The 26,355-nt window shown below is 37.0% G+C and overlaps 1 protein-coding gene across 11 annotated transcripts; it reads left to right on the forward strand.

Annotated features, from left to right (window-relative positions):
* Nucleotides 1-200: 200 nt before the first annotated feature.
* On the forward strand, nucleotides 201-25,177 carry LOC114747085 (putative acyl-activating enzyme 19). Of its 11 annotated transcripts, none has more exons than XM_028935435.1 (11): nucleotides 202-743; nucleotides 1,196-1,669; nucleotides 2,387-2,583; nucleotides 3,445-3,648; nucleotides 4,014-4,095; nucleotides 4,657-4,736; nucleotides 5,664-6,319; nucleotides 13,776-13,851; nucleotides 13,942-14,028; nucleotides 16,769-16,812; nucleotides 24,623-25,174. In XM_028935435.1, exons 1-11 carry the CDS (start codon nucleotides 401-403, stop codon nucleotides 24,729-24,731), a joined length of 2,352 nt encoding a protein of 783 aa, XP_028791268.1. In that variant the 5' UTR covers nucleotides 202-400; the 3' UTR covers nucleotides 24,732-25,174. The 11 variants fall into 11 exon arrangements, 10 of the variants coding, with proteins under 10 accessions (XP_028791237.1, XP_028791268.1, XP_028791224.1 ...); XM_028935391.1 differs by having other exon boundaries at nucleotides 4,014-4,467; nucleotides 24,623-25,173; XM_028935404.1 differs by having other exon boundaries at nucleotides 201-743; nucleotides 1,196-1,462; nucleotides 4,014-4,736; nucleotides 24,623-25,177.
* Nucleotides 25,178-26,355: the final 1,178 nt, after the last annotated feature.

Here is a 26,355-nt window from a genome sequence, read left to right on the forward strand (position 1 = left end):
TTTTAAACAGGATGACCAGGATTTGCACGTGACAAAGTTGGTTAAGGATAATTTAATGTTTTGATCCTTCTAATTAATTAAAATTTTTAAGATCTTCCGCGATAAATATCATTCTTTTTATGTCCTTTGTTTCAAGTTTCCCTTCAAAATTACTCCCGGTGACAAGTGTGTATCCGCGAGGAGAGGCACGCCGGTGCGCGTGGCTCCATGTTAAAGCGAAAACGGCGTCTTCCACGGGGAGAGGATAGGCAGCGGAGAGAACGGGAAGACGAAGGAGAGAAGCCAGATTCGCAATATATAGTGATGCGCACCAACTTTTCTTCAAGCGAACTGGTCGCGGTTTTCCTATTCACCGTTTCCATCCTTCTCTACTGAAACTCCAAACTAGCAGACAAGAACGATGAGTAATGAAAACACCAAAGAAGAGGCGAAGTATTGCTGCATTTCTCACGAGTTCTTCCGAGCAGCTTCAGCAAACCCCGACAAAATTGCAGTAATACATGCTTCCGGTGCGGCCCAAGTTTCCATGGAACTTCATGAAAATTCTACTTCATCCATTTTCGGGAGAGACATTGTTGAATCCTTCGACAAGCTCGTGAAATCGATTTCTCCGCCTATGTACTCTGGGGACTCCTGCTACACGTACTCTGATATGCTGGAGGCCGTTCACTCCCTTAGCTCTCGCCTCCGCTCCATCCTGCTTGGTGGGGATGACCCCCATTTGATCAGACCCAAAGCTCAAGGTTCACTCTGTTTTCTTCTTGCTCTTCTTTTACTTTCTGTGCTTGGAGGGTAGTCCATGCTTGGTCATTGTTATACTGGGAAAAGTTCAATCATATTTCTTCTGCGAAGTTGAAAGGAATGTGATTAATTTTAAGCTACTTGAAGTTCATGGTAACTTCGCTCTTCAGTTTTGTTTTGGCGAACTTTAGGAAAGACCCGTTTGATTCGTAATGCCACTAACTACTGATTTGGGTGCATATGCGTAACGCGTCCTAGCTGGGGCTATCCCTTGGATTGTGCTATATTGTTTAGATACCATTTGGGTGCACATGCTACCAAGGATTTTGCTAGATTTTTAAGCACCATTTATTTGTTTGAGTATATTAGCTGTTAAATATAATCCTCTTATATACCAGATTAGGTAAAGGTGATATGTCTAATACCTCAGTGATTTCCCATGCCTTTTTTCCAGCCAATGATGATGTCGATGGTGTAGAAGGAAAAATCATCGTGCCTAGAACAAAAACAGTGTCTGCTCCAGGAACAGAGTATAGACCAAAGATAGTGGGGATATATATGTCACCTTCTGTGGAATACATTGTCGCTGTTCTTTCTGTTTTGAGGAGTGGAGAAGCTTTCTTGCCTCTGGATCCTTTTTGGCCCTACGGAAGGATACAATCAGTTGTTTCTTCTTCAAAAGCTGATCTCATTATAAAGTCCCGATCTTCATTTGGTAAAGGTAACTCAGGTCAGCTTGATGATTCACATTGGGCTGTACATTCAAGCAGCTGTGCTATTTTAAACTTCTCTATGGAAGAAAACCTTCCAGAGTGCACAGCAGATTTGGCATGGCCTTGTGAAAATGATAAAAAGAGATCATTCTGTTATCTGATGTACACTTCAGGGTCAACTGGAAAGCCTAAAGGAGTATGTGGCACCGAACAGGGTATTGTGTTACTTGGTTTAGTGCTTGCAAATTTCATTGTTTGATGAATGCATGATTTTTTACTTATGTGAAATAAAGTGTGGTCTTTGCATCAGCCAGCTTACTTTATTCTACAGCACACATGGAATGAACCCTACTTTGCACCTTAAAATTTTGAGAAGTTTTTTTATGATATTTTTTATATGCTAGAGTTAAATAAGGTTAATTGCTGGCCATTTTAGGATATTGAGCATGGCTGGTCTAGACACTTATTAACGGCAATGATGGTGAGAGAATAATGGATGGCTTTCCTTCTTCCTTTTTATGCACATGTGAAATTATGGGAAAGCATAGGACTTATTTTTCTCAACTTTGTTCTTTAATTAACCTCCTCGGGAAAACCTAGCTAAATGGAGCTGAAGAGACTTCAAAAAAAAAAAAATCTCAAACAAGGGAGAAGTAATGACCTATCAGTCTTTATCTTTCCCTTTTGATTCATTTCCCCTCATTTCCCTTAATATGAAGTCCGAACATAGTCTCATTGACTTAGCATATTTGGCAGTTGTTGAAATCTCTGTTTTACGTTCTCTAGGATTTGTTCTTCCTTGGTACTATCCAGCTGTTTTTTGCTTGATGGATGATTTCAACAACATTTTGTCCAACATGAAGAATATTTCTGTTCCAAGATGAAGAATGTTTCTGTGTTTATAGCATCACGCTTTTTCACACTCTTTTTAGGTCTCTTAAATCGATTTTCTTGGATGCAACAAATGTATCCACTGGATGGACAAGACGTACTGTTGTTTAAGTCATCAATTAGCTTTGTTGACCATCTACAAGAATTTCTCAGTGCTACTTTGACTGCTTGTGTGCTAGTTATTCCTCCCTTCTGTGAGATGAAAGACAATGCATATTCTTTGATAAATTTTATTCAGGTATGATGCTGTTTGAGCATTTTTTAGTATATTTTGCCCTTATTGATCTGATATCATTCCTTGACTTCTTGTCACACAATTTGTATATTGCTGCAGTCGTTAATTTCCTTCCTTATAGCCCAAGACTTATGAGTGTTGCCCTAGTTGTGTTTGGCCATCCTTTTTATAATTTGTTGACTTGTTGCTCATTCTTGTATTGGTTCAACATAGTCTTCTTGTAGCAGTGAGATGTAAGCATTGACCAACCGTTCTTCAGGCAATGAGAGTTTGGATGAAATCGCGTCAAATTCAGAGTTAAATTCTGCCAAGGACCCTTGATGTCGAAGATGAAGCAAGTCCCTTTGTCATATGATTTCTTGCAGTTGTATGGACGAGCCAAGAAGGGCCTCTTTTAATTTATTGACGGAGCCTTGTGTTCCATTGACTGAATTCAATTTTTGTTCGATGTTGAGGAGATGTTCCTCCATGAAACTTGAAATTGATTGGGAATGAGAGAGAAAAAACCAAGTAGTGGGGTAGGGCTGAGGAAAGACAGGCTCTGGATACCACTGTTATGTTATCCAAAAAGAAAGAGAGAGAAAGAATGGAAAGGGAAGAGAAACAGAGAGAATAGGGGAAATTAGAGAGAAGGGGGAGAGAGTCAAAGGCAATAGATAGAGGAGAAAGAGAGTTCCATTAGGGTGATCACAATACAACACATAACTATGAATGAGAGATAAACCTGTTTATATAGGCAAAGTCTAACGGCTGGTATCTGACTATTATTCTAACTTACTCATATAATTCTATTATTTATTTGTTACAATATCATATCACTTATCTTTCGCCTTATCTTCACCATAGTATTAAATACTTCTATAGGCTTATTTTATTAACAGGCTTACAGCTGTTCCATCATTAATGAGAACAATTCTTCCTGGGTTGCAAAATCATTCTGGCATGCGGGTTCAAAGTTCATTGAAACTGCTTGTGCTGAGCGGCGAAAATTTTCCCTTAACCTTGTGGAAAATGCTTTCTGCTGTCTTACCAAATACATCGATCTTGAATTTATATGGAAGTACTGAGGTGAGAATAGATGAAAATCTTTTTGGTCTGAGATTTCGGTTAGAAAATTTACAATTTGAATTTTCTTTGTCTCTGATTCTGATGCTTATGCAATGCACACTTAAGTTTTGAATAAATGTTATTGTTCGATGTGTGAGAAGGCTTCTTATAAATTATCCAGTTGTGCTGCTTTCATTGATGATTTGATATTTACATACAAAAATGGCTATATGCTTGATATCGTCCTTCTTTGTTGCTTTTGATTACCATGTAGTTAATTTCAAATAATTATGACCAATGATATCTACCTAGATTGTATCTTTTTGCATCATCATCATACTTTAGTCTATTTATGTTTTGTTTCCTTTTTCTTTTTTGATGTTAAGGTCTCTGGCGATTGTACATATTTTGATTGCAAGAGGATGCCATTAATCTTGAAGTCAGAGATGCTATCAACTGTGCCAATAGGTATGCCTATTTCCAACTGTGATGTGCTGCTTCTTGGTGAAAAAGATGCATCAAATGAGGGAGAGCTATATGTTGGTGGTTCTTGCATTGCTCGAGGTTACCATGCTGTGCCTAATTTATTGTCCGATGACTTTGTGGAATTGCCTCAGAATTATGGCTGCAGAGATTCTGTTGATAGTTATCAAAAGCGATTATACTATAGAACTGGTGATTTAGCCAAAAAGTTACCGACTGGAGACTTTATATTTTTGGGAAGAAATGACCGCATTATAAAAGTGAATGGACAGCGTATTGCTCTGGAAGAAATAGAAAATTTACTCAGGGAACATCCAGATATAAATGATGCTGCTGTAATTTGTCAAAATAATCAAGGTGAACTTGTGCTTCTGGAAGCATTTATAATACTAAAAGAAGCAGAAAGGGCTGGTGAATTATTAATACCTTCAATCAGAAGCTGGATGACCCATAACCTTCCATCAATTTTGGTTCCAAATGATTTCATCTTTACGCAATCATTTCCTGTGACTGCTAGTGGTAAGGTTAATTATGAGTTGCTGACAGGTTCAACTTTATTTACTAAGCATTTTGAGGATGAGGTTGGTAGCATAGGATGCAGCAACCTTCTACAAGTTGTCAAGAAGGTATGCTCTTACAGTTTTGCATGACAATCTATCTTCTGTTTACCAAAAGAAGTACTTTATCCTCTGGACTTTTTCTTCCTTGGCACCAATGGTAGCATGGGAGCAAGGGCTGGACACTTTTGAAGCAAGCCTGCCATTCACAAAAAAAGGCAAAAAGGAAAAAAAGGATCTCATAGAGCATAGAGCAGGCAAAAAGATGGACTTGATAGAAAAATTATCATGACAATAATATTTTGCAGAAATTTACAGACTAACAATGATAACAAAAGGGAAAAGATTACTGCTACCACAGGGGACAAAATACCAAAATAATGCTTAGGCTCCTCTGAAAAATCACAACACACCTTTTTGTATCAACCATACCCACCGTAGCCTCTGCTTTGACCCTCCTTTAAACAAGTGTCAACAATATGACAACTGGAGATAGACAGCAAAATATAGAAATAACCTAAGACTGAGAATATTAATAAAATAAAATCAGGTTAATCCAATTCCACACATTCACTGCACATTTGGTACTCTAGCACAATGGTTATTTTCTACAATGTTGTTGTTTAGTAGTTCTTACTTGTCATTATATCATACAAAAATAAAATAAATTTTATCAAAATTTAATTATTTATTTTTAAAATGCTTGTTTTAAAGATGTGTATTCATCATTCACCTTTGCATATGCACCAGCGAAACTACTTTAATATGATTAATAACCCTAAAATAAAAATATGTGGTCTTGTACAGTTAGTTACCCACATGAAATGGTATGGCTTTGAATATGACTTGTAGACCTCTAAACTCTATATTGTGATAAATCATTGTGTCCCCAACAAGTTTGTTTCCTTTTGAAAATTTTAAATCCATTTTCTCCTACTTTCAAACAATAGTTCTCTCTGCAGAAATGAAGGAATTGATTCATAGTTGCTTTAACAGGCATTTTGTGATGCTTTAATGGTAGAAAAGCTTTGCAATAATGATGACTTCTTTAAGTTGGGTGGAAACTCGCTTACTGCTGCACATATTGCTCACAATCTGGGATTTGATATGAGACTCCTTTATTGCCATCCAAGTCCTTTTGAGTTATGCATGGCTCTTCTACAAAAAATGGGATCATGCGCTTTGCATAACGACTTGGATGCTTGTTCAAAATTTAATGTAGACTCAGAAAATCGTATTTCTTCTGGTCTTTTTGAAAATGCTGATTTTCTTCATGAACCAATGGGTGCTTCTGATGGTGACAGCAACAGTTCTCTTCCTTTCAAACATTTGAAGAGGGACCTTACCATGGACTTCATTACATCACAGGGTGATGGGTCTATCCCGTGGTGTTCTTCCTCAATATTTCTACCATGCTCAATTAGTCGATGCAACAAGGTCTTGTTTAAAGAGCAGCCCAGAATAACTGATACACATCAAACAACTTGGTCTTTGAAAGTACCTAGAAGTAGGAGAGGTCATATGAAAGACTTATGGAAAGTTTATATGGAGTCTTGTGTTGATGCATCACCGATGCTTGTGTTTAGAAGCTCTGAAATTTATTTATTCATTGGATCTCACTCGTGTAAATTTCTTTGTATAAATGCCCGAAGGTAAGTTATTATAGTTTGTTAACTTGCTTTTGTCAATCATTTCTATTTTTTTTGTTGATCATAATTAGTTTTGATGCATTGTTAGTTTAATCTTTAGCTTTAGATGCATTATAAAATGCACACAAATATTTGTCCCCGTAGTCAAATTTTCTCCTATCGGTATTGAATAATCATGATTCCTTGTGAATTTTATATTCTATGCTATTCCCAAATGGATTGGAAAATGTGAAATTTCAGATGAAATCTGCAAAAATTGGATGACCTAGCTAACTACCTTGAGAATGGTAGGAAGTATGAGCAGCTGACCTAGTTTTCCTTTTATAGATAGGATTGTTATCTCCTAGAATCATGCTAAGTTTTATTGAGCTTTATTGTAATTTATTTCTGATTATTCTCATTGAGATTATAGGAGGAGTTTAAGGGATTAGATTAGATCTAATTCTCTCCCTTTTCCTATATATGTAACACTTTTCTATCAATGAAATTATCAAGAGCTGTTACTACAAATTATTTCATGGTATTGGAGCTTTGGTCTAACAATTAATGGCATTGAAATAAGCTCTAATGGGCCAAGCGCTTTCACCATCTATTTTGGAAACTGTACTCCACCATCGAATGAGGAGAGCTCACAAGAGCATGGCTCGGGTTTAATAGGAGAAGGGCTCGGTGCAAATTATGCAGCATTAGATTGTCTTTCCATAGTACTGATCACTCACTGCCTGAACGGCAATAACTACCTGCAATGGTCTCAGAGTGTGTTAATGTTTGTTCGAGGAAGGAATAAAGAGCAATGCTTGACTAGATCACCAACACCTCCAAGTCTTGACAGCACCGAATATGTAGTTTGGAGTGTTGAGAACAACATGTTAAAGACTTGGTTGGTGAGCTCCATGACGGCAGAAATTAGTGGAAGTTATTTGCTTGCAACATCAGCTAGAGAGACAGACTTTAGCGAAGCTGACCTATTTAGTAAGGGAATACACAATGGCTCTGATACAAGTAAAATGTCTTCTTCAAAAATTAATTGAAGAAGATAAAAGTGTGACTTGGTATTATATTGCATTGGTGAAATTGTGGCAACAAATAAATTTTTATGAGGTTCATTAATGGGCTTGCACCAAGGATGGACTATACTAGAAGACGATTGTTGACCAAGAAAGGTGCTAAGAGTTCTTACTCGATCTAAATGACACCTTTGAAGATACAAGGGGCTGCATTATGAGTATGAAACCTTTTCCATCCTTGGAAGAGGCATTCAACCTGATAAAGTGTGAAGAAAGCTGAAAGTTGCTGACCCAGAATGTCACGTTTACACCAGAGGCGTCAGCCTTGGCTTTTCAAGGAAACTTGGAAGGAAAGAAGTCAGAGAAATGGTACGACCACTGCAACAAGGGTGGACATACCAAGGATAGGTGTTGGAAATTTCATGGCAAACCTCCTAATCTAAAACATAAGAAGAAAGGATTGATGATTGGTACTGCAAAATCAGAAAGTGAAACCTTAACCACTAAAGAGCTCCTAGTCCTAAGGAAGATACTGGAAAAGCACAGATCTACCTTTGCAAAAAATAAGTAAGAAAACTACCCCCTAGGTTACATTGGCACAAGTAGGTACATTCCTTACTCATGCTCTTAGTGGTAAGACTAAACCCAAAAATATTTGGGTGGTAGATTCTGGAGCAACTGATTATATTTTAGGTTTCAAAGAATTGTTTTCTCAATTTTCTTAAATTTTAGTATGTGAAATTTTTGAGGTGGCAAATGAACAATATGCAAAAGTAATGGGGCCTGGAACTATCATAGTATTTGAGAATATTGTTTTAAGAGATGTTCTTTATATCCCTGATATTAAATGCAATCTGTTATTTATCAGAAAAGTTGCTTCTCAGATAAATTGCTTGGTAATATTTGATAAACATTGTTGTAATTTTTAGGACCTGACTTTGGGGAAGATGAGTGGTAGTGCTGGGGTATGGAATAGGCTTTGCTACTTGCAGGGATCATTGCCAAATAAATCTCAAGCTACTTTTTCTGTTTTGACAAGTAAAGATGTTAAGTTGTGAAACTCTATGTTAGGCCACCCTAATTTTTAGCTACGTGCAATTTATGTTTCCCATAATTGATAATAAGGTCATTTTTTATTTCCATTGTGAAACTTGTCTTCTTGCCAAACAAGTCAGAAACTCCTATTTATCTCATTCCCTGTTCTCTCTCATACATAGTGATGTTTGGGGTCCATCAAGGTTTGAAACTAACTCTAAAGCCAGATGCTTTATAACTTTCATTAATGATCATACTCAGTTCACTTGGGTTTTTTTAATGAGACAGAAATCCGAGGTTTTTGAAAAAATTCTATGAATTTGTTCAAAATTAGTTGCAAGCCTCAATAAAGATGCTTCATAGTGATAATGGCAAAGCATATCTAAACTTATTGTTTAAAACTTTTTTGGAAGAACATGGCATCCACCATCAAACTTCTTGTGTTCGAACACCCCAACAAAATGGTGTTTCTAAGAGAAAATAAGGGCCATAATGTTTGGAAGTCATGTGCCAAACAAGTTTTGGGGTGATACTATTGTAACCTCGGCTTATCTAATAAATTGAATGCCATCAAAGGTTTTGAAATTTCATTGTTATGGAAAGTAAAGAAATAGGAGAGAGAAACAGGAAAGAGAAATGGAAAAGAGTAATAGAAACAGAGGAGAATTAGAAAGGAGTAGAGGACCAAGAGAAATTAAATAATTTCTAATCACATTGCAAAACTGAGTTACAGAGAATGACAAATACTTATAAGCAAAAGCTTTAATAGATATAAATCTAAGTAATTATCCTAATATTATTTAAATATTTTCTAGATATCTTAATCTGTCCAAATCCTACTAATATAATTAAATACTATCTAGATCCTAATTATATTATTTAAATCCTTGTTATCCTAATTATATCATATTTAAATATTTTCTTATTTATAACTATAATTACATAACACCCATACTCCTCTTCAGATTTTTCAAAAGGCTTATCCCAATTCACCTTTATTTAACACACTGTCTCAAAAAATATTTGAATGTACAACGTATTTTTTTAATGAAGAGGGAGGCAGATTGGATCATGAAGCCATCAAAGCTGTTTTTCTGGGTTATCCTTCTAGCCAAAAGAGGTATATGTGTTTTTGTCCTGCTACAAATGAGGTGTATGTCACTCTGAATGTAAAATATGTTGAACATCAACCTTATTTTAACTAAACAACCATTTAGGGGGAGAAGAGTGTGAGTGAATGGCTTGTTTATGGAACTGAGAATGATCATCATGGTATTTCCCAATCTGAACAGCATTTAAAGGACCACAAACATCACAAATCCCACCTAATTTTGCAGCACCCAGTCCATCATCTCCTAATACTATTCCCAGTTTGTCATCTCCTAATGCTATTCCCTCTTCCCCTATTTCTTCTTAAACCCAATCTAAGCACATGAAAATACTGCAGGAACTAGCCCAGAAAGTGTCAACAATTAGCCATCCAGGTTTGCTTTCTAGAACACCAACCCTTTTGAGCCCCTCTTTAATCCTGAATTATCCTAGACTAGGGTGGGAGAGCCTGAAAAATCACTAGAACAGCAGCAAAATAGTGATGAGCTTGCTCTATCACCAATGCAAAACCATGGATTTGCGCCTGGGGCAAGCCTTGAGGATTTACATTGGCCAATTGCCTTAAGGAAGGGAAAGAGGAGTTGCACTCAGCATTCAATTGCTAGGCATGTTTCCTATGAGCAATTGTCTTCGAATCTAAAGACGTTTGTTGCAAATGTTGAAACAGAGCCCATTCCAAAGAATTTTAGCGAAGCCATTGCTCGTCCTAGGTGGAAGCAGGCCATAGAGGAGGAGCTAAGAGCTCTACACAAAAATAAGAACTGGAAGATTGTTGATTTGTCTAAGGTCAAAATTGTGGAGAGTAGTTAATGGGTTTTTATTGTTAAATACAATCTTGATGGTAGTGTAAACAAACATAAGGCTCGTTTAGTAGCTCTAGGGTTTACTCAAACTTATGGCATTGATTACTAGGAGAGTTTTGCTCCTATTGCCAAACTCAACACCATAAAGGTCTTACTTTCCTTGGCAGTTGTTGGAGCTTGCTGTATTATTCTGAATAACTAGGATTCACAGTACAAGACCCCCTCAATGGAGGAAGGAGGGGGAAAAATGGCAAAATAGACTGAGTATCCTAGCTACTATACTGGGAAAACAGAATAAAACGGCAAATATCCAATGGTGACTAGGAAAATTGATGAACATTAAGGATAAAACCTTCCCTGACATTCAAGAGGTCAGCAGCTCTCCAAAACCATCCACATGCTCCTTGTCCCCACACTTATGCACGCAACCCTAGATAACCGTCCCTCAGTCTTCGGGTTGGGCCTCCTTCTACCATATACTGCCCTTATCTCAGTGCCAGGCCTATCAGCAGCTAACCTAAATTGGCCGCTTCATCAACTAGATGTTAAAAGCGCTTTCTTAAATGATGATCTTGAAGAGGAGGTATACATGGAGACTCCTTTAGGGTTGAGAACTTTCAACAACTCCCCCAAGGTTTGTAGGCTTTACACGTGTTTGTATAGATCAAAGCAATCACCTAGGGCATGGTTTTAACATTTTACCAGAGCTATTAAATTGTGGGGATGCAAACAAAGCCAAGCAGATCACATTTTGTTTATTAAGTGTTATGGAGATAGAATAACTACTCTCTTTGTTTATGTTGATGATATAATGCTAACAGGGAATGATGCTGAAGAGATTGCAAGGCTGAAGAAAAACTTGGCAATTGAATTTGAGATCAAAGAACTTGGGTCCCTAGGATATTTTTTGGGCATGGGAGTGGGGAATTAGTGTGTCTTAGCGCAAATACACCCTAGACCTACTAAAGGAGACGAGGGTGTTGGGAGCCAAACCTGCAAATTACCCAATGGAACTCAATCAAAAATGGACCATTAGACTTGATGGCACAACAATAAATGAGGAGAGATATCAGAAGCTAATAGGAAAACTAATTTATTTGTCTCACACAAGGCTTAACATATGCTATCTAGTCAGTGTAGCGAGTCAATTGTCAAGTAGCTCTTAGAAGACAGCTGTCTACAAGATTCTCAAATGTCTAAAAAAAGACCTTAGGGCAAGGATTATTCTTTGCAAAAAGGGACATTAGAAGCATTGAGTTGTTTATCGATGCAGATTAGGGAGGCTTCAAAACTAACTGGAGACCCATTATAGGGTATTGCTCCCATATATTGGGTAACTTAGTGACTTGGAGAAGCAAGAAACAACTAGTAGCATTTTGAATTTCTGCTGAATTTGAATATAGAGCACTAGTTTTAGGGATTTGTGAAGGGATGTGGCTGGTTAGGTTGTTGAAGGAACTGCAGATTGGAATTAATGATCCTATTAGGGTCTGGTGTGATGATGTTTGAGCTATTAACATAGCAAACAATCCTGTACGTCATGATTGTATGAAGCATGTAGAGATTGACCGTCACTTTATTAAGGATAAATAGAGGCTAAGATGATAGATTCATCCTATATTCCTTCTAGGCACCAGATAGCAAATGTCATGACTAAGTCCCTCGCTTGGGAAAAATTTGAAGCTTTCATAGGCAAGTTGGGAATGATTGACATGTATTCACCAGCTTGAATGGAGTGTTGGAAGTATGGGTAGTAGACCTAGTTTTCTCTTTATAGATAGGATTGTTATCTCCTAGAATCATGCTAAGCTTTATTGAGTTTTATTATAATTTATTTCTGATTATATTCACTGAGATTATAGGAGGAGTTTAAGGGATTAGATTAGATCTGATTCTCTCCTTTTTCCTATATATGTAACACTTTTCTATCAATGAAATTATCAAGAGCTGTTACCGCAAATTATTTCATGAATGTTGCAGATTCCCTCCCCCCCCCCGGCCCAAAAAAAAAACATGAAATGATTGAGGAAAATAATTGGAAACTTGAAATCTGAAGAAAATAAAAAAGAGGAAAGGAGAAATTAGCTGAGTAATTGATGCTCAGCTTCAAAGCTTTATTTGATGTATTTGCTTAATACATATAGAGAAGTACAAGATAAAACCTAAAGTTAAATCCTAATGTCTTGAAATTCGAGTTTAAATCGAGATAAAAACGCATCCTATCTAATATAATTAATTCTAATTTAAATGATGCATAAAATAATTAATAAAGCACTAAATAATAACCTAACTAATTGGACCCTCCTAAGTGGGCTTAGGCCAAAAAAAACAAAAAGAAAAAAAAGAAAAAAAGAAAGAAGTAAGGAAATAAAAAGATTTAGTCATGTTTTTCTATTTTGTAGTCTTTTAAAATATCCCTATAGATGGGAATAATCAGCTGCTACTCTCAGCACAATCTAAAAGGGTTATATTTAAATTGGACGCATTTCTGCTGCTTTGGATTTGAAGGATTGAAGGAATAGGGAAAATGGGACTCTGATTATTATTAATCCTTGAATAAAGCTTTGAGTACAATGGATATAGATAAGCGAAAGACCTAAGCGAATAAGCTAACCCTAGAATCTTTTCTAATCCTAGATTAAAGATGACAAAACACTGTATAAAATAGACAGAAATATTGATTAGTTAGCTGATATTAAACTTGTGCTTCTTAACAGGATCAATAAATCTCTGTTTTGTAGATATTCAACGTCTATTTTGAGTTGTGGGTAGCTGCTCCATATTCACTGATATTAATAACGTTAATGCCTCATGGTTGACCTAGTAAGTACATAAATAGTATTTATTGTTATTAGGCAGCATCGTGGGGAGTAAATACATTAGACATATCTCATGTAATCTTTTTCTTTATCTTGCGCAATCCCCTCTTCCTCTTTCTTCTGTACATGTTGTACATACTCCTTTGATCTATAGATGAAGATTTTCAGTGCTAATCTATGTGCCTTGTATCATTACTACTACATACTCGATGTGTGAATTATTTAGTGAAATTATTAACAAATGTGTTAACAACGTGAGTGTCTTATATTCTTTTCCAGTCTCTTAAAACATCACTGTAGATTGGAAGATTCAACTTCTTTTCTTATGCGATCTAAAATATAATTAGTTTAATTAGATTGGACCAGAGAAGAATTGACATCTCTATTCGTTTTGCTCTATTTCCCTAGCCTGATTCTTTGTATTGCTGCTTGAATTGTTGGTAAATTTGTATTGCTTCATCCTTCTGCTTTACTTTCTTCAGCTGATTAATGAAACACTGGGATTTATTTTATGGTAGTTATGAATTCTATCCTCTTCATGGTCAATTTTTTTTTTTTTTTAATAAGTTGTGTGTAGTTGGTGTATTGTGACTGCATACTTATGCTTGCACTATATAGCAAAATTATAAAGAATTTGTGTTCTAGCACTACTGAGTACTGAAGTTGTGCTAAATAATTGGTCTAGTGGTTCTGTTCAGTGGGAGACCAAACTGGAAGGACGGGTTGAATGTTCTGCAGCAATTGTTTGCGACTTTTCCCAGGTTGGTTTTTATATGTCAACATATCAGGTCACTTTATTGCATGGACTTATAGATTCTATCCATTTGTTCTAACATATGGTATCTCTCCAGGTGGTTGTTGGATGTTATAGGGGGAAAATTTATTTTCTTGATTTTTCCAATGGAAACACTTATTGGAGTTTTCAAACATCTGGAGAGGTATCTAGTTTCAATGCTGGATCAAATTGCCTTTTCTTTTTTGTTTGATGTTTCTTAGCTTATCTTTAAAGTTTCAAGCATATCACAGGCATGATTTTTATTTAGAATGTAGGCCCTATGCTTGATTAGATGAATTTCATGCTAAGTCATTGCAAAGACAAACTATGCCTGGGAATGCAGTAATGTAAAGAACAGGAGAAATAAAGTATGTTATGTTGCTTTTAGAACACGGAACAAGCAAATGAATTGACAAAAGTAATACATTTATAGTCGCACGCTTATATAATGATAATATTGTTAAAAGTAAAACTAGGAAGATCCACCTTGTCTCGTTTTCTACTTTTCTTCTCGATTCTCTCGTAGATGTTTTAATGGAACCTCTCTTCGTTCACTCTCCCAGATGCGATTTCTTCTTGATTATCATTTTTCACCAAGACCACATCAGTCCAAATTAAAATTATATATTGATTACGTTTTAAACCTCTACATTTTCTTAAAGAATACAGAAGTGGGATGAAAGAGGTATGAAGGGGGAAGAGAAGAGAGAGAGATCAGAACCGGCTTAGTTTGAGCAAAAGCAACAGCATAGCATATTCTGAATCCCAAGTCCCTATTTGTGCTCAACCTAGGCAAACTGTCATCAACACAAACTGAACCTAACTAATGTATGACTAACAAAACTAATTCTTGTGTTCATTATTATTTACATTGCAAATAGTCCTTAGTGTGATTGGCCTTTTGACAATGATTATACAAACTTTTACTTCTTTTCAAGTTATTATTCTTTGTTGGTGGTCTGGAACTGTTATAGGTGTTTTTGGAAGTTCGACAACATGGTAGCCCAGCACAAGCATAGTTCTTTCCACTGCTGCTAGGCATTCCTTGCTAGGTCTTATTCCTACTTTCTTTTCTTCTGACTCTAGAAAAAACAGCTTTTAAAGTTGGAAGAGGTCTAATGGCAAGAATCCTTACCTGAACATCATCAAAACTCATTCAGCTTCATCAGGAATTTGTAGATATGCGTCTTTTCTAAAATCTTTACCTATCATTCAATATCTTCAGCTCAGCTCCAGATGTGTATCTCCAAATGGTCCCGTTGCTTCCAAAATTTAGACAATTTATTAAAATGCTGTCATTGGCTTTTTCCCTTGTTTTACCTCATGAATAGCACATTTGATCTCAAATATCTTTACTGCACTTTCTTGGGTTGAATGTGCTTTTGCAGCAGCTTCCCAAATTTCAACAATTGTTCATTTTGCATGGAGGTCCCACTGATGTGTCGCTCGATAGAGTTGGACAGCCATGCCATTACTTGATTATTCCTAGCCTTCCATGTTTTATATTTCAGATCAGTTGAGCCTAGCATTTTTGTCATTGGTCAAGTACCTTACTTTCCCACGCAAGTGTACTTAGTCACATACCACTCCAAAGTGGGTAGTTGTCCTTGTTGGGTTTATGGCCCGTAATGTTGCCCCTTGATTTTCATTGTTAGCATTGCGATTTGGGTGTGTCGTTGGCAGGATTATAGTTGTCCAAATATAAAATCTATGTTTAGGCTTAGTTAAGGTGTTAGAAGAGTAGTTCTGCTATGGGATGATAACAATGAGCCTTATCCTACTAGGTGGAGTTAACTACACAGATCGTATGGCATCATTGGACTCTATTAACAAACAAATTTTTTGATATATTACTAACCAAAAGGTCCCGCTAATAACTTCATTGAGTGTTTGTTTGGTTTTTCTCTACCCCTGTTTAGAGGATTCTGTATTGCTTGATTTGCCCTCTTTACCAATGTATCCAGTAGTCTTCTTTGTATGTGTCTAAAGAACCTCAAATGATTTTCTACAATTGCTCTATAATAGACACCGCTCTAACTCATCCTCATTTATGTTCAATATGAATCTTATCATTTTTTTGTATGATAATACATTCATCTCAAATACCTCCACTTTATACCATTAAAAGTTTCTTTACTAATCTGGGTAGATTCTGCTGGCAAAAACAGAAATTTTTGGCCAAAGTAGAGGAAGGAGGACTCTCGGAAGTAACAATACCACTGATTAATTGTATTGGAATAGTCACATTCTTCAGATGTGCATGATGGCAAAAGTGCTTAAGTATTATTGAGATGTAAAACTATTGGGAGCAATTGAGAATTACCATTTAAAATGATGAAGACATAATTTCTCTTCTCCCTTGTGATCAAAACACCATAATGGCAAGGGCTCTGCTATCGTGTAGAATACAGGGCTGAATTTTAAAAAGAGAAAGGATTACAAGAACTTTGATCCGCAAACTATGCAGTACAAGCACTGTATATTTTCTTCCCAAAATGCTAGATAAACCAAGATACATAACTGAGGGACTATCATCAAGTGTGTTATAATGTGATATTTTAATCCCTTAAATTCAAAACCTAATTGATATTAAGTAATGACAGAAAGGTAAAATGAAATAATTGTAATATAAGTGGACCTAATAAATAAGGAATAGATTATCTATATTACATTTTTAACTCTGTATATTCAATTTTAAAATTTTGTGCATTTTGCTACATCAAATATTCAGTTCAATCAAAGAAATTCTTATTAGTGAAATGATGAAAAATGTTTGACTTTGAAAATATACCAGTGTTTCTTCATTCTATTTCATACTTTTGTTCATCGTATTACATTGTTAATGGCAATGTAAAATAGTCACGTGCTCGTTTATTTGACCCACTCTTTCTATTATTGTGAAGGTGAAATCACAGCCAGTTGTAGATACAAGTAGGCAATTGATATGGTAATTTTCTGCACTTCTCAATGATAATCTAGTGATCGCATATGTTTTGCATAATGCTTTGTATATGATTTGCTTCATGGGCATGTTGATTTATTACGTAGATTTGACCAAACAGTTTGCAAACTTTGCTTAATCTTGGAACAGTAAAGGTGAAATTGAAATTTTTCCAGTATATGAAGTAGGCTTCAAAGTCTTCATTCTTTCTACCTAACACTACATTTTAGGGCTAGATCTATAAAAGAACGCCCAAACAGGGGAGGCAGGCCAAAGTCAGGGGCATATTGGGAACTAGGGAGCCTAACGATCATCTAACAATGTCAGGGTGGTGGAACGCTTGAAATAAAAGTAGCATGAGCAACGTAGGAGGTAGACAGGGTGATTGGTTTATGGGAGAGGTCATGGTCTCTCGAAAACCAGTGACAGTGTGCTGTTTATTTCATTTTCAGTTTCTTTGCTGTTTTGTTTATATGAGTGAGTGGTTATCTAGTGTAGTTGTCATAATTTCGTTGAAGTTGTTGAAGCAGCGTCAATTGGTTATTAATCTAAAAAGTGTGTGCTTGGGCAAAGTTAGATAGAATACCAGGCCATATAATTTCTGTTGAAGGCGTTTAAGCAGATCCCTCCAAAATCACAGCTATGGTGCAGTGGTCTAAGCCCCAAAATTTGAAGGCTTTAAGAGGATTTTTGGGCTTGATAGGGTACTACAGAAAGTTTGTCAAGGGACACAGTCGAATTACAGCTCCACTACCCCAATTTCTTGAGAAATATTCATTCAGAGGGGTGAGAAGACACAAGAGGCATTTGAAGAACTCGAAGTTGCCATGACCATTTGAAGAATTTCGGTATATTGAAATCTGGTATATTCACATTCTCTGAGCCTTGGGATTAAATAGATTACAAGAGGGAAATCCTCAACAATAAATCAGGAAATTGGAGACCCAATATCCCATCAATACTCTCCTGCTATCCTAACCGAAATTTTCTCCTACGAATCAGTCTAAATCAGAATTTTACATAGTGTATTTACATAATTACCACACTCCCCCTCCAGTTGGATCATAGATATTTATCATGTTCAACTTCCCTACAAACTTTTCAAACACTTCTTCCGGTAAGCCTTTGGTAAGTATATCAGCAAGCTGTAACTTTGTGGGTACATAGGAGAGACAGATTATTCCTTCTTCCACCTTTTCTCTAATGAAGTGGCGATCCACTTCAACATGTTTGGTCCTGCTGTGCTTTACAAGATTCAGTGCCATATTAAGAGCTGCCTTGTTGTCATAGAAGAGTCTCAAAGGAGAGTCTATCTGTATTTGTGCTTCATCTGCTACTCGCTTCAGCCATAGCCCCTCCATGATTCCTTGGGCCAAGGCTTGTAGTTCTGATTCTGCACTACTTTTTGCCACAACTTGTTGTTTCTTACCTTGCCAAGTAACTAAATTCCCCCATATGAAGGTGTAGTATCCTGAAGTTGATCTGCTGTCCTCCTATGAACCAGTCCAGTCAGCATCTGTATAGATTTCAATAGTTCTCAGATTGCTCTTCTTGAAGAACAGCCCTTGGCCAGGTGTACCTTTTAAATACCTGAGTATTTTATAAGCTGCATCCATATGTTTTTTCTTTGTAGAATGCATATGTTGGCTAGCTACACTTACTACAGATGCAATGTTAGGACGAGTATGTGAGAGATAAATGAGTTTTCCCACTAGTCGTTGATATTGGCCTTTGTTTGCAGCAACTTCATCCTTTTCTTGTTTCTTCCTTTTTGCAGCTTCTCTTTCGGTTTTAGTAGCTTGTTCATTTTTTCTAATCTATTGATGGGAACTCTGCTTGGTCTGCATCCAAGCATTCCAGTTTCCTTGAGTAAATCTAGGATATAATTTTGTTGAGAGGCATATATTCCCTCTTTAGATCTTGCTACTTCCATCCCTAGAAAATGTTTCAGTTTTCCAAGGTCCTTAACTTCAAATTCCTTGTTCAAGGCTACCTTTATACGGTCTATCTCCTTAACATCATTCCTAGTGACTATGATATCATCAACATACACAATAAGGATGGTTATTAACTTTTCATTCCTCATGACAAACATAGTGTGATCAGATAAACTTTGTTTGTATCACTCAGCCTTAAGAATAGTGGAGAATCTGTCAAACCAAGCTCTTGGTGACTGTTTTAGCCCATAGATGGATTTTTTAAGTTTGCATTCCTGGTGTCTTTTTCCTTCATCAAAACTTGGTGGAAGTGTCAAGCATACTTCCTCTTTGAGATCACCATTGAGAAAGGCGTTCTTGATGTCGAGTTGCTCAAGTGGCCAATCCAAATTTGCTGCGATTGAAAGTGAAACTCTAATGGTGTTAAGTTTTGCTACAGAGGCAAAAGTTTCATTGTAATCAATCCCGTTTGTCTAGGTAAACCGTTGGCAACTAATCTGGCTTTGAACTTGTTTAATGTACCATCTGCATTATATTTTGGGGTGAAGACCCACTTGTAGCCCACTGGTTTCTTTCCCCTTGGTAGGTCTACAATTTCCCAAGTACCATTCTTCTCCAGGGCCCTCATTTCTTCTGACACTGCAGCTTTCCATTTAGGAATCTCAAATGCCTCATACACATTGTTAGGTACTTTAATATTCTTAAGACTAGTCACAAAATTATAGTAATTTCAAGAAAGAGCAGCATAGGATACATACTTCTGAATAGGGTGCTTGGTGCAAGTATGAGGCTCTTTTCGCAAGGCAATGGGTCTGTCAAGATTATCATTCACATTAGCTGGAGGATTCACATTATCATGGACTTCTATAGGATCCATCACTGGGTTGGAGATCGGCACTTCTTCAGAGCAAGGACGGTCATTTGTAGTAGTATTCCGTCGTGAGTAAGTCTTGCCCCATTTCTGTCGAGTACTAGTACTAGATGGCACATTGATAGGTAGGTTAGTGGGAGGTATAGGTTCGGGTGTGCACTCTATAGACTGAAATTCACTCTGACTCTCCCCCTGAATTGAAGACTGAGGGTGAGAGACGGTGACATCACGACTCACAAATAGAAGGTGAGAGACAGGATCATAGCCCCTGTAGCCTTTTTGGAAGTTAGAGCAATTGAGGAAGACACATTTGAGGGGCACGGGGATCTAGCTTAGAAGAAGGATGATGAATGTGAACATAGACAAGGCACCCAAAGATACGAAGAAGAAGTGTAGAATCGAGATGAGAAACACTCCCATTTTGCGAAGTTCATCAAGCGGGGAAGTATAGGAAAACACACTGCTGGGAAGGCGATTAATGAGGTGTGTGGTAGTGAGAATGGCATTCCCTCAAAAGTATTTAAGGACATTATGAGTATAGAGAAGGGCACGGGTAACTTCAAGGAGATGTTTATTCTTATGTTCAGCAATCCTATTTTGTTGTGGACTATGAGGGCAGCTACTCTTGTGAACAATGCCATGTTGGGTGAGAAAGGTGCCAAAGGTGTGATTAGAGTACCCAGTTCTATTATCAGTGTGAAGAACTCGGATTGTTGTGTTGAATTGAGTCTTGACATAATTAAAGAATTCAATAAAGATGTTGCAAACATCAGTTTTATTCTTAACGAGGTACACCCAAGTCATCCGCGTGTGATCATCGATGAACGTGACAGAATATTTGGAATGTGTTCGATTTGGAATTATTGATGGGCCCCACACGTCACTATGAATGATTGAAAAAGGTCGGGAAGCCTTATAAACAGTCGGAGAAAAAGTAATACGATGATGTTTAGCTAACTCAGACTTCACAATGAAAACGAGAATCTTTATTGGATGAAAAATTGGGAAACAATTTTTGTAAATAGGAAAAACTAGGATGACCTAGCCTTTTATGCCATAACAAAAGGTTATTATCATCAGAAGCAAAAACAGAGTTCCTGATTCTAGAGCATAATGCAGTCACGGTAGAAACATCTAGATAGTAAAGTCGAAAGTAGATTACAAGCCAAGTGAGGAACACGTAAAACAGAATCAAGGTGTAGTGATTTCGAAATATTGATAGAACCAACTCTAGCAATTAGAGCAGGCAGACCAGTGGCAGTGGTAATCTTCTTCTTCCCTACTAAAGGTTTATAGGAAACAAACATTTCTGCTTCTGAGGTCATGTGGTCAGGGGTACCAGTGTCAACAATCCACTTTGAAGAAGGAAGAGAAGTATGCAAAGCAACCTTGGATGTACCTTTATGAACCATGGAGGCAAAAGCTACAGGCTTCTATTCGGCTTGCAAAGTTTTAAAAACCTCCATGAGTTGAGTCATTTGTTTTGCTGAAGACAGGAGCTGGGGAATCAGCCTCTTATGTAGCTTGGTGGGCTCAAGCTTTACCTTTACGGGGCTTCCAATCAGCTGGTTTGTCGTGTAGGTCCCAACATCTGTCACGAGTGTGACCTACCTTGTGGCAATGGTCACACGTGGGTCGGTTTCGTCCAGGAGTAGCAAGGTCATGCCCCTTCCTAACAAAGGTAGAGGAATTAGAGGAAGTCGGTCTTGGTTCAAGAAGCATGATTTGTCACCAAGACTCCTCTCGTCGAACAACAGACTGGACCTCTAATGGGGAAGCTAGAGACGTATGACTTAAGATGTGGCCACGGACATCATCAAATACAGTATTTAGGCCAGCTAGAAAGAGCAGAACACGTTTGGTGTCAACATTCCATTTGTGATGAGCAGCATCAGCAGAAGAGGTCCAAACTTCCCTCAGTTAAGAGATCCAATTCCTGCCATGGAGCAACCAATTCAAGCCAGTACTCCATAACGCTTCGTGGGCCTTGTTCACATCGCCAGATATGGTGTTGAAGATCAAAGAGGCAAGAGTGATCCTTCCCATCTGAATAGGAATCGCGCACAGCATCCCAAATTTCTTTCACAGTGGGCAGATACATGAAGTTGCGTTTGAGTTGGCGGGACACTGTATTGATTAACCAAGAGGAGATGAGAGAATTGTCAATTTTCCATTGGGTCACTACGGCAGACGACTTGTTGGAGGGCATCACTGCTTCATCAGTTAGATAACCCAACTTTTCGTGACCGCTAATGGCGAGTTGAATGGCTTGAGCCCAATCATGATAATTGGTGAATGTGAGTTTCTCCGAGACATTGGATATTGAAGAACCATCGAAACCAGAACTCAACCCGTGGGGAGTTCGGGTTTTCAAACTGTCGGACCCATCAAGAGAAGATGCCATGGTTTGAGGCTTCTTGACAAGTCACTAGAAACACAGACCGAATCAGACAGAGGAGGAAAGAAAACCGAGTGCCAGGTGCTTTGTCAAGGCAAGATACTTACTTGGAGCTTAGGTACTCTTACTTTGGCAATATGATGGCATTATAGAACTAAAACATGAGATTTACAGGATGAAGGGCTCAAAGAAATAATGCAGCAGTTTATGCAAGGCTAGGAGGGACCAAAAGGGTATGCCATGAGAAATGAAGTCGTGTTTTATAAAGGAAAGCAAGTGCTGCCGCGTCACTCCTCCAAGACAATTGAGCTTATCAAGCAGTTCCATGATTCCCCTCTTGGAGGGCACTTGGGTTACTTAAGAACATGGTTATCAAATCAGGATACGAATCGTGAATTAGAAAACCGGTTTTTTGAATCTTGAATTGTGTACAATTCATGAACAATTATTAAGGATGATATATAAGTAATTTTTATATAAGAAAATATCAAAAGTTTGTAGATATTAGGTGCTATACGCCTCCTAAAAAAAAAAAAAAAGAGAGCCAACATATGAAATTTCAAACCCAAGTGGTCCCTAAAGTCAGTTCAAAAATCAAAATTCTAACTTCAAAAGACAAGAGTCACTAAACATAAAATTCAATCAATCATTCATCATCTCCAAGATTAATGTCACTTAATTCGTGATTATCATCCATTAACAATGTCACTTCTTCATCACCTTCTTCCTCCTCCCCATCTTCAACATTATCTTTATTCTTATTCTCTTGCCTTACTATAGATTTTCCTTTGCATGATAGTATATATTCAATTTTCTTGGACCTAGGAAAAAACCATGATGGTGTATATTTAGATATAAATCAACTTAAGTTTAGTTTTAAAATATTATATCTCTCTTTTTTTGCTTCAAGCTCCTTCATCAAGAGTGAAACTCTCATGTATATCTATCCATGATCCATCCACTGGTAAGTATGGATTTTCTTTTTCAGTGATCAACTCATCATCAGATTCAACATATGATAAACAGATTGGATCATATGTCTCGTTTTTTTTCCCCTCTAATTTTCTGTCTCATCTCAAGTTGAAAGTTGACAAATACAAGTGCTTGTTGTTCTAAGTGATTTCTTTGCTTAGTATGCATTTGATTAAATGTGCTTCAATTTCTTTCACATTCAGTAGCACTACGTATGAGACTCAAAATTCTCATAACTATTTTTTATAACTCCTTCCTTTTCCTCCATAACCTTCCTACCAAAGAGCTAAAAAAAAAAAAAAAGAAATAATTAGGAATGTTTTGTAAAATTCATATTTATTATTAGGATTAAAAATTAAATTCCTATAAATAGTATAAGACTAGAAAACGATACTGGGTTGCTTTTTTGTCTCTAGTATCTATTGCCATGCTCCTTCCAAAAAGCTTCTTAGCAGACTTAAACGTCTCAAGTTGTTGTTCAACTAAAGATCTTGTCTTTCTATTTGAAATCATTCTCTCAATAGTTTCATATAAACCAAAATAAACTTCTCTATCCATTTTAAATTTTTCATCATAATGAAACTTAAGAAAACAATGAATAAGTTATGTTTTTCTAACATACAATTAAATTAGTAAACAATAAATATTTAAATTTTGAAGTGTGTAAAACTTACTTAGGATTAAAAAAGTAGGTAGCTACATGGTAGGGGTCTATATAGCTGTAAATTTCAACAAGTAACAATTGTCTTCCACAGCTTTTTATACTTTGATTCCTTCTTTTGAAAATTGTTAGCATTCTCTTCTATGGCTCTATGCATTACTTCATAAATATATAGCAGGTCTAGAGTCACCATCTATAAGTCTCAAAACTTTGACAAGCGGACTCACACACTTTAAGCAATATCTGATGAAACACCAAAATCTAGAATCCCTAAAAGCCATGTCCACTACTTGCTTACCCTCACTTTTATGTCCAAATAGCTAGACACCCAATCATTTGAAGCAAACATGGTTCGAAGAGCATTCTTTTGTTGCAATATGCAACTTAAAGTAAGATATGCTGTTGCAAATTTTGTCACTGTCAGTCTGGCGAATTATCTTCACTTGGAATACTTTCTAAACATTTTAAGGATGTGACACTTGCCAATGAAATAAATATGAATCTTTGAGTTCAGCTGGGTTGTTACAACCTCGTTTGATCCCACAAGCTACATGTGAGGATCTTAGCATGGATTTTATAGGAGGGATGTCTAAAAGCAGTCGCTATGACAACATACTGGTGGTGGTGGTAGACTGGTTCATAATATGCCCACTTTGTTCCCTTGTCACATCCTTATGATGTAAAAACAGTAGCTGAGGTGTTCTTGGGGAAATCGTAAGGTTACATGGCTTTCCTAGCACTATTGTGATTGATTGAGATAGGGTATTCATCAGTCAGTTCTTGAAAGAGTTGTTTAGCATGGCTCGAAGTACACTTAAATATAGTTCTTATCATTTGGAGACCAATAGGCAAATGGAAGTGGCAAACCGAAGCTTAGAGATTTATTTGAGGTGTTTTGCTGGAAATACGCATAAGAAATGATCTAAGATGTATTGTGCTGAATATTGGGATAATACTACTTATAATGAAACAACCAGGATGGCACCATTCAAGGCTCTATATGGGAGGGACCTGAGATCAACCTTCAAGGGTGCAAGAAGTGGACCAGTAATTACAAGAGAGGAATGCTATCCTAGAGGAGCGTAAAGAATAGTTGCAAACGGCACAAGTTCAAATGAAGAACCAGGCTGATAACCACCGTAGAGAGGACACTTTTGAGGTATGAGATGTTATTTACCTCAGGTTGAAACCATATCAAGTCAAATCACTTGCTACGAGGTCTAATGAGAAGTTGTCTCCACATTACTATGGGTCGTATCGGTTTCTATAAAAAATTGGAGAAGCTGCTTAATAGTTGGAGCTCCTACCTACTGCCAAAATTCACAATGTATTTCATGTGTCCCAATTAAAGACAGCCCTCAAAGTTACTACTACAGCTCAACTATTACTAGAAGGGCTAACTAAAGAATTGGAATTGTAAGTGCAACTAGAGCTAGTCAAGCAGATGTGCAGAAAAAGGGATGAAATTTTACAACTTCTCATTAAATGGAAGAATTTGCCTGACTAGTGGGTAACTTGAATAATTCTTCCGTAATTCTCATTGATGAATTTAGTTAGATATATGCACAAAAATAATGGAATCAAGGCCAAGATAAATGGCAGGATTCATAGGAATTACAATAAAGAGAAAGAGAGAATCAGATTACAATCAAATCTCCTAATAATATTTACAACTAATTCCTATAATTTCTCCTATAATCAGCTATATTATCCCCTTCAAGTTGAAATATAGATGTTGATCATGCCCAACTTGCCAATGAAGTGTTCGAATTTTTCCTCGGGCTAGTCTTTTTGTAAAAGCATCTATTGTCTATTCTTTTGATGGTATGGATCTGAGAACAATTACCCCATCATCAATCTTCTCTCTTACAAAGTGCTTGTCTCTCTCAACATGCTTCATGTGATCATATTGAACAGGGTATGAGAGAATATTGATGGCTGCCATGTTGTCTGAGTAGAGTTTAATAGGTAGATTTACAATCATCTTGAGCTCCTTGAGTACTCATTTTACCGATTACCTTCATAGTTCTCGAGTGCTATCACTCTAAACTCTGCTTCAGCGCTGCTACTTCCTACCACACTTTGGTTCTATTTATGCCATGTGACTAGGTTACCCCAAACAAACGTGAAGTATCCAGATGTGGATTTTCTATCATTTTGATCACGTACCTAATCAGCATTTGTAAACATTTCTATCTTCCTCTTGACTATCTTTTTGAATAAGAGACCATGCCCTGGTGATTTGGATGATTTTGTTTAGGGTCATGGGAATGTCGACTTAGGACACTCATTGCAAATGTAGTGTCAAGTCGAGCGGGTGACAAGTAGATTAATTTTCCCACCATGCACTGATATCTTCCTAAGGCTATATAACCTGAATAGGGGAATTGCTAGGCTTGCAACCCATAATATCTATCTCTTCTAGGAGGTCTAGAATAACTTACTCTGTGATATACAGATTTCTTTTTCTTTGATTTGCGAGGAAATATTTCATTTCTTTGATCAATGTCTACTAGATCATCTTTTGTGAGAAAAATATCATCTACAGATATTGCTAGGACTACGATTTTTCCACTAAGACGTCTGAAAAACATAATATGATCACTTTGCCCTGTACATAGCCTTGAGCTTTTAATGCTCGTGTAAATCTTTCAAACCATGCTTAGGGAGACTGCTTCAAACTCGTATAGTAACTTGCTTATTTGAACAC

The sequence above is a fragment of the Neltuma alba genome, unplaced genomic scaffold (assembly GCF_004799145.2).
Source record: "Neltuma alba isolate B1F8T4 unplaced genomic scaffold, ASM479914v2 tig00000865_pilon, whole genome shotgun sequence".
Taxonomy (NCBI): Eukaryota; Viridiplantae; Streptophyta; class Magnoliopsida; order Fabales; family Fabaceae; genus Neltuma; species Neltuma alba.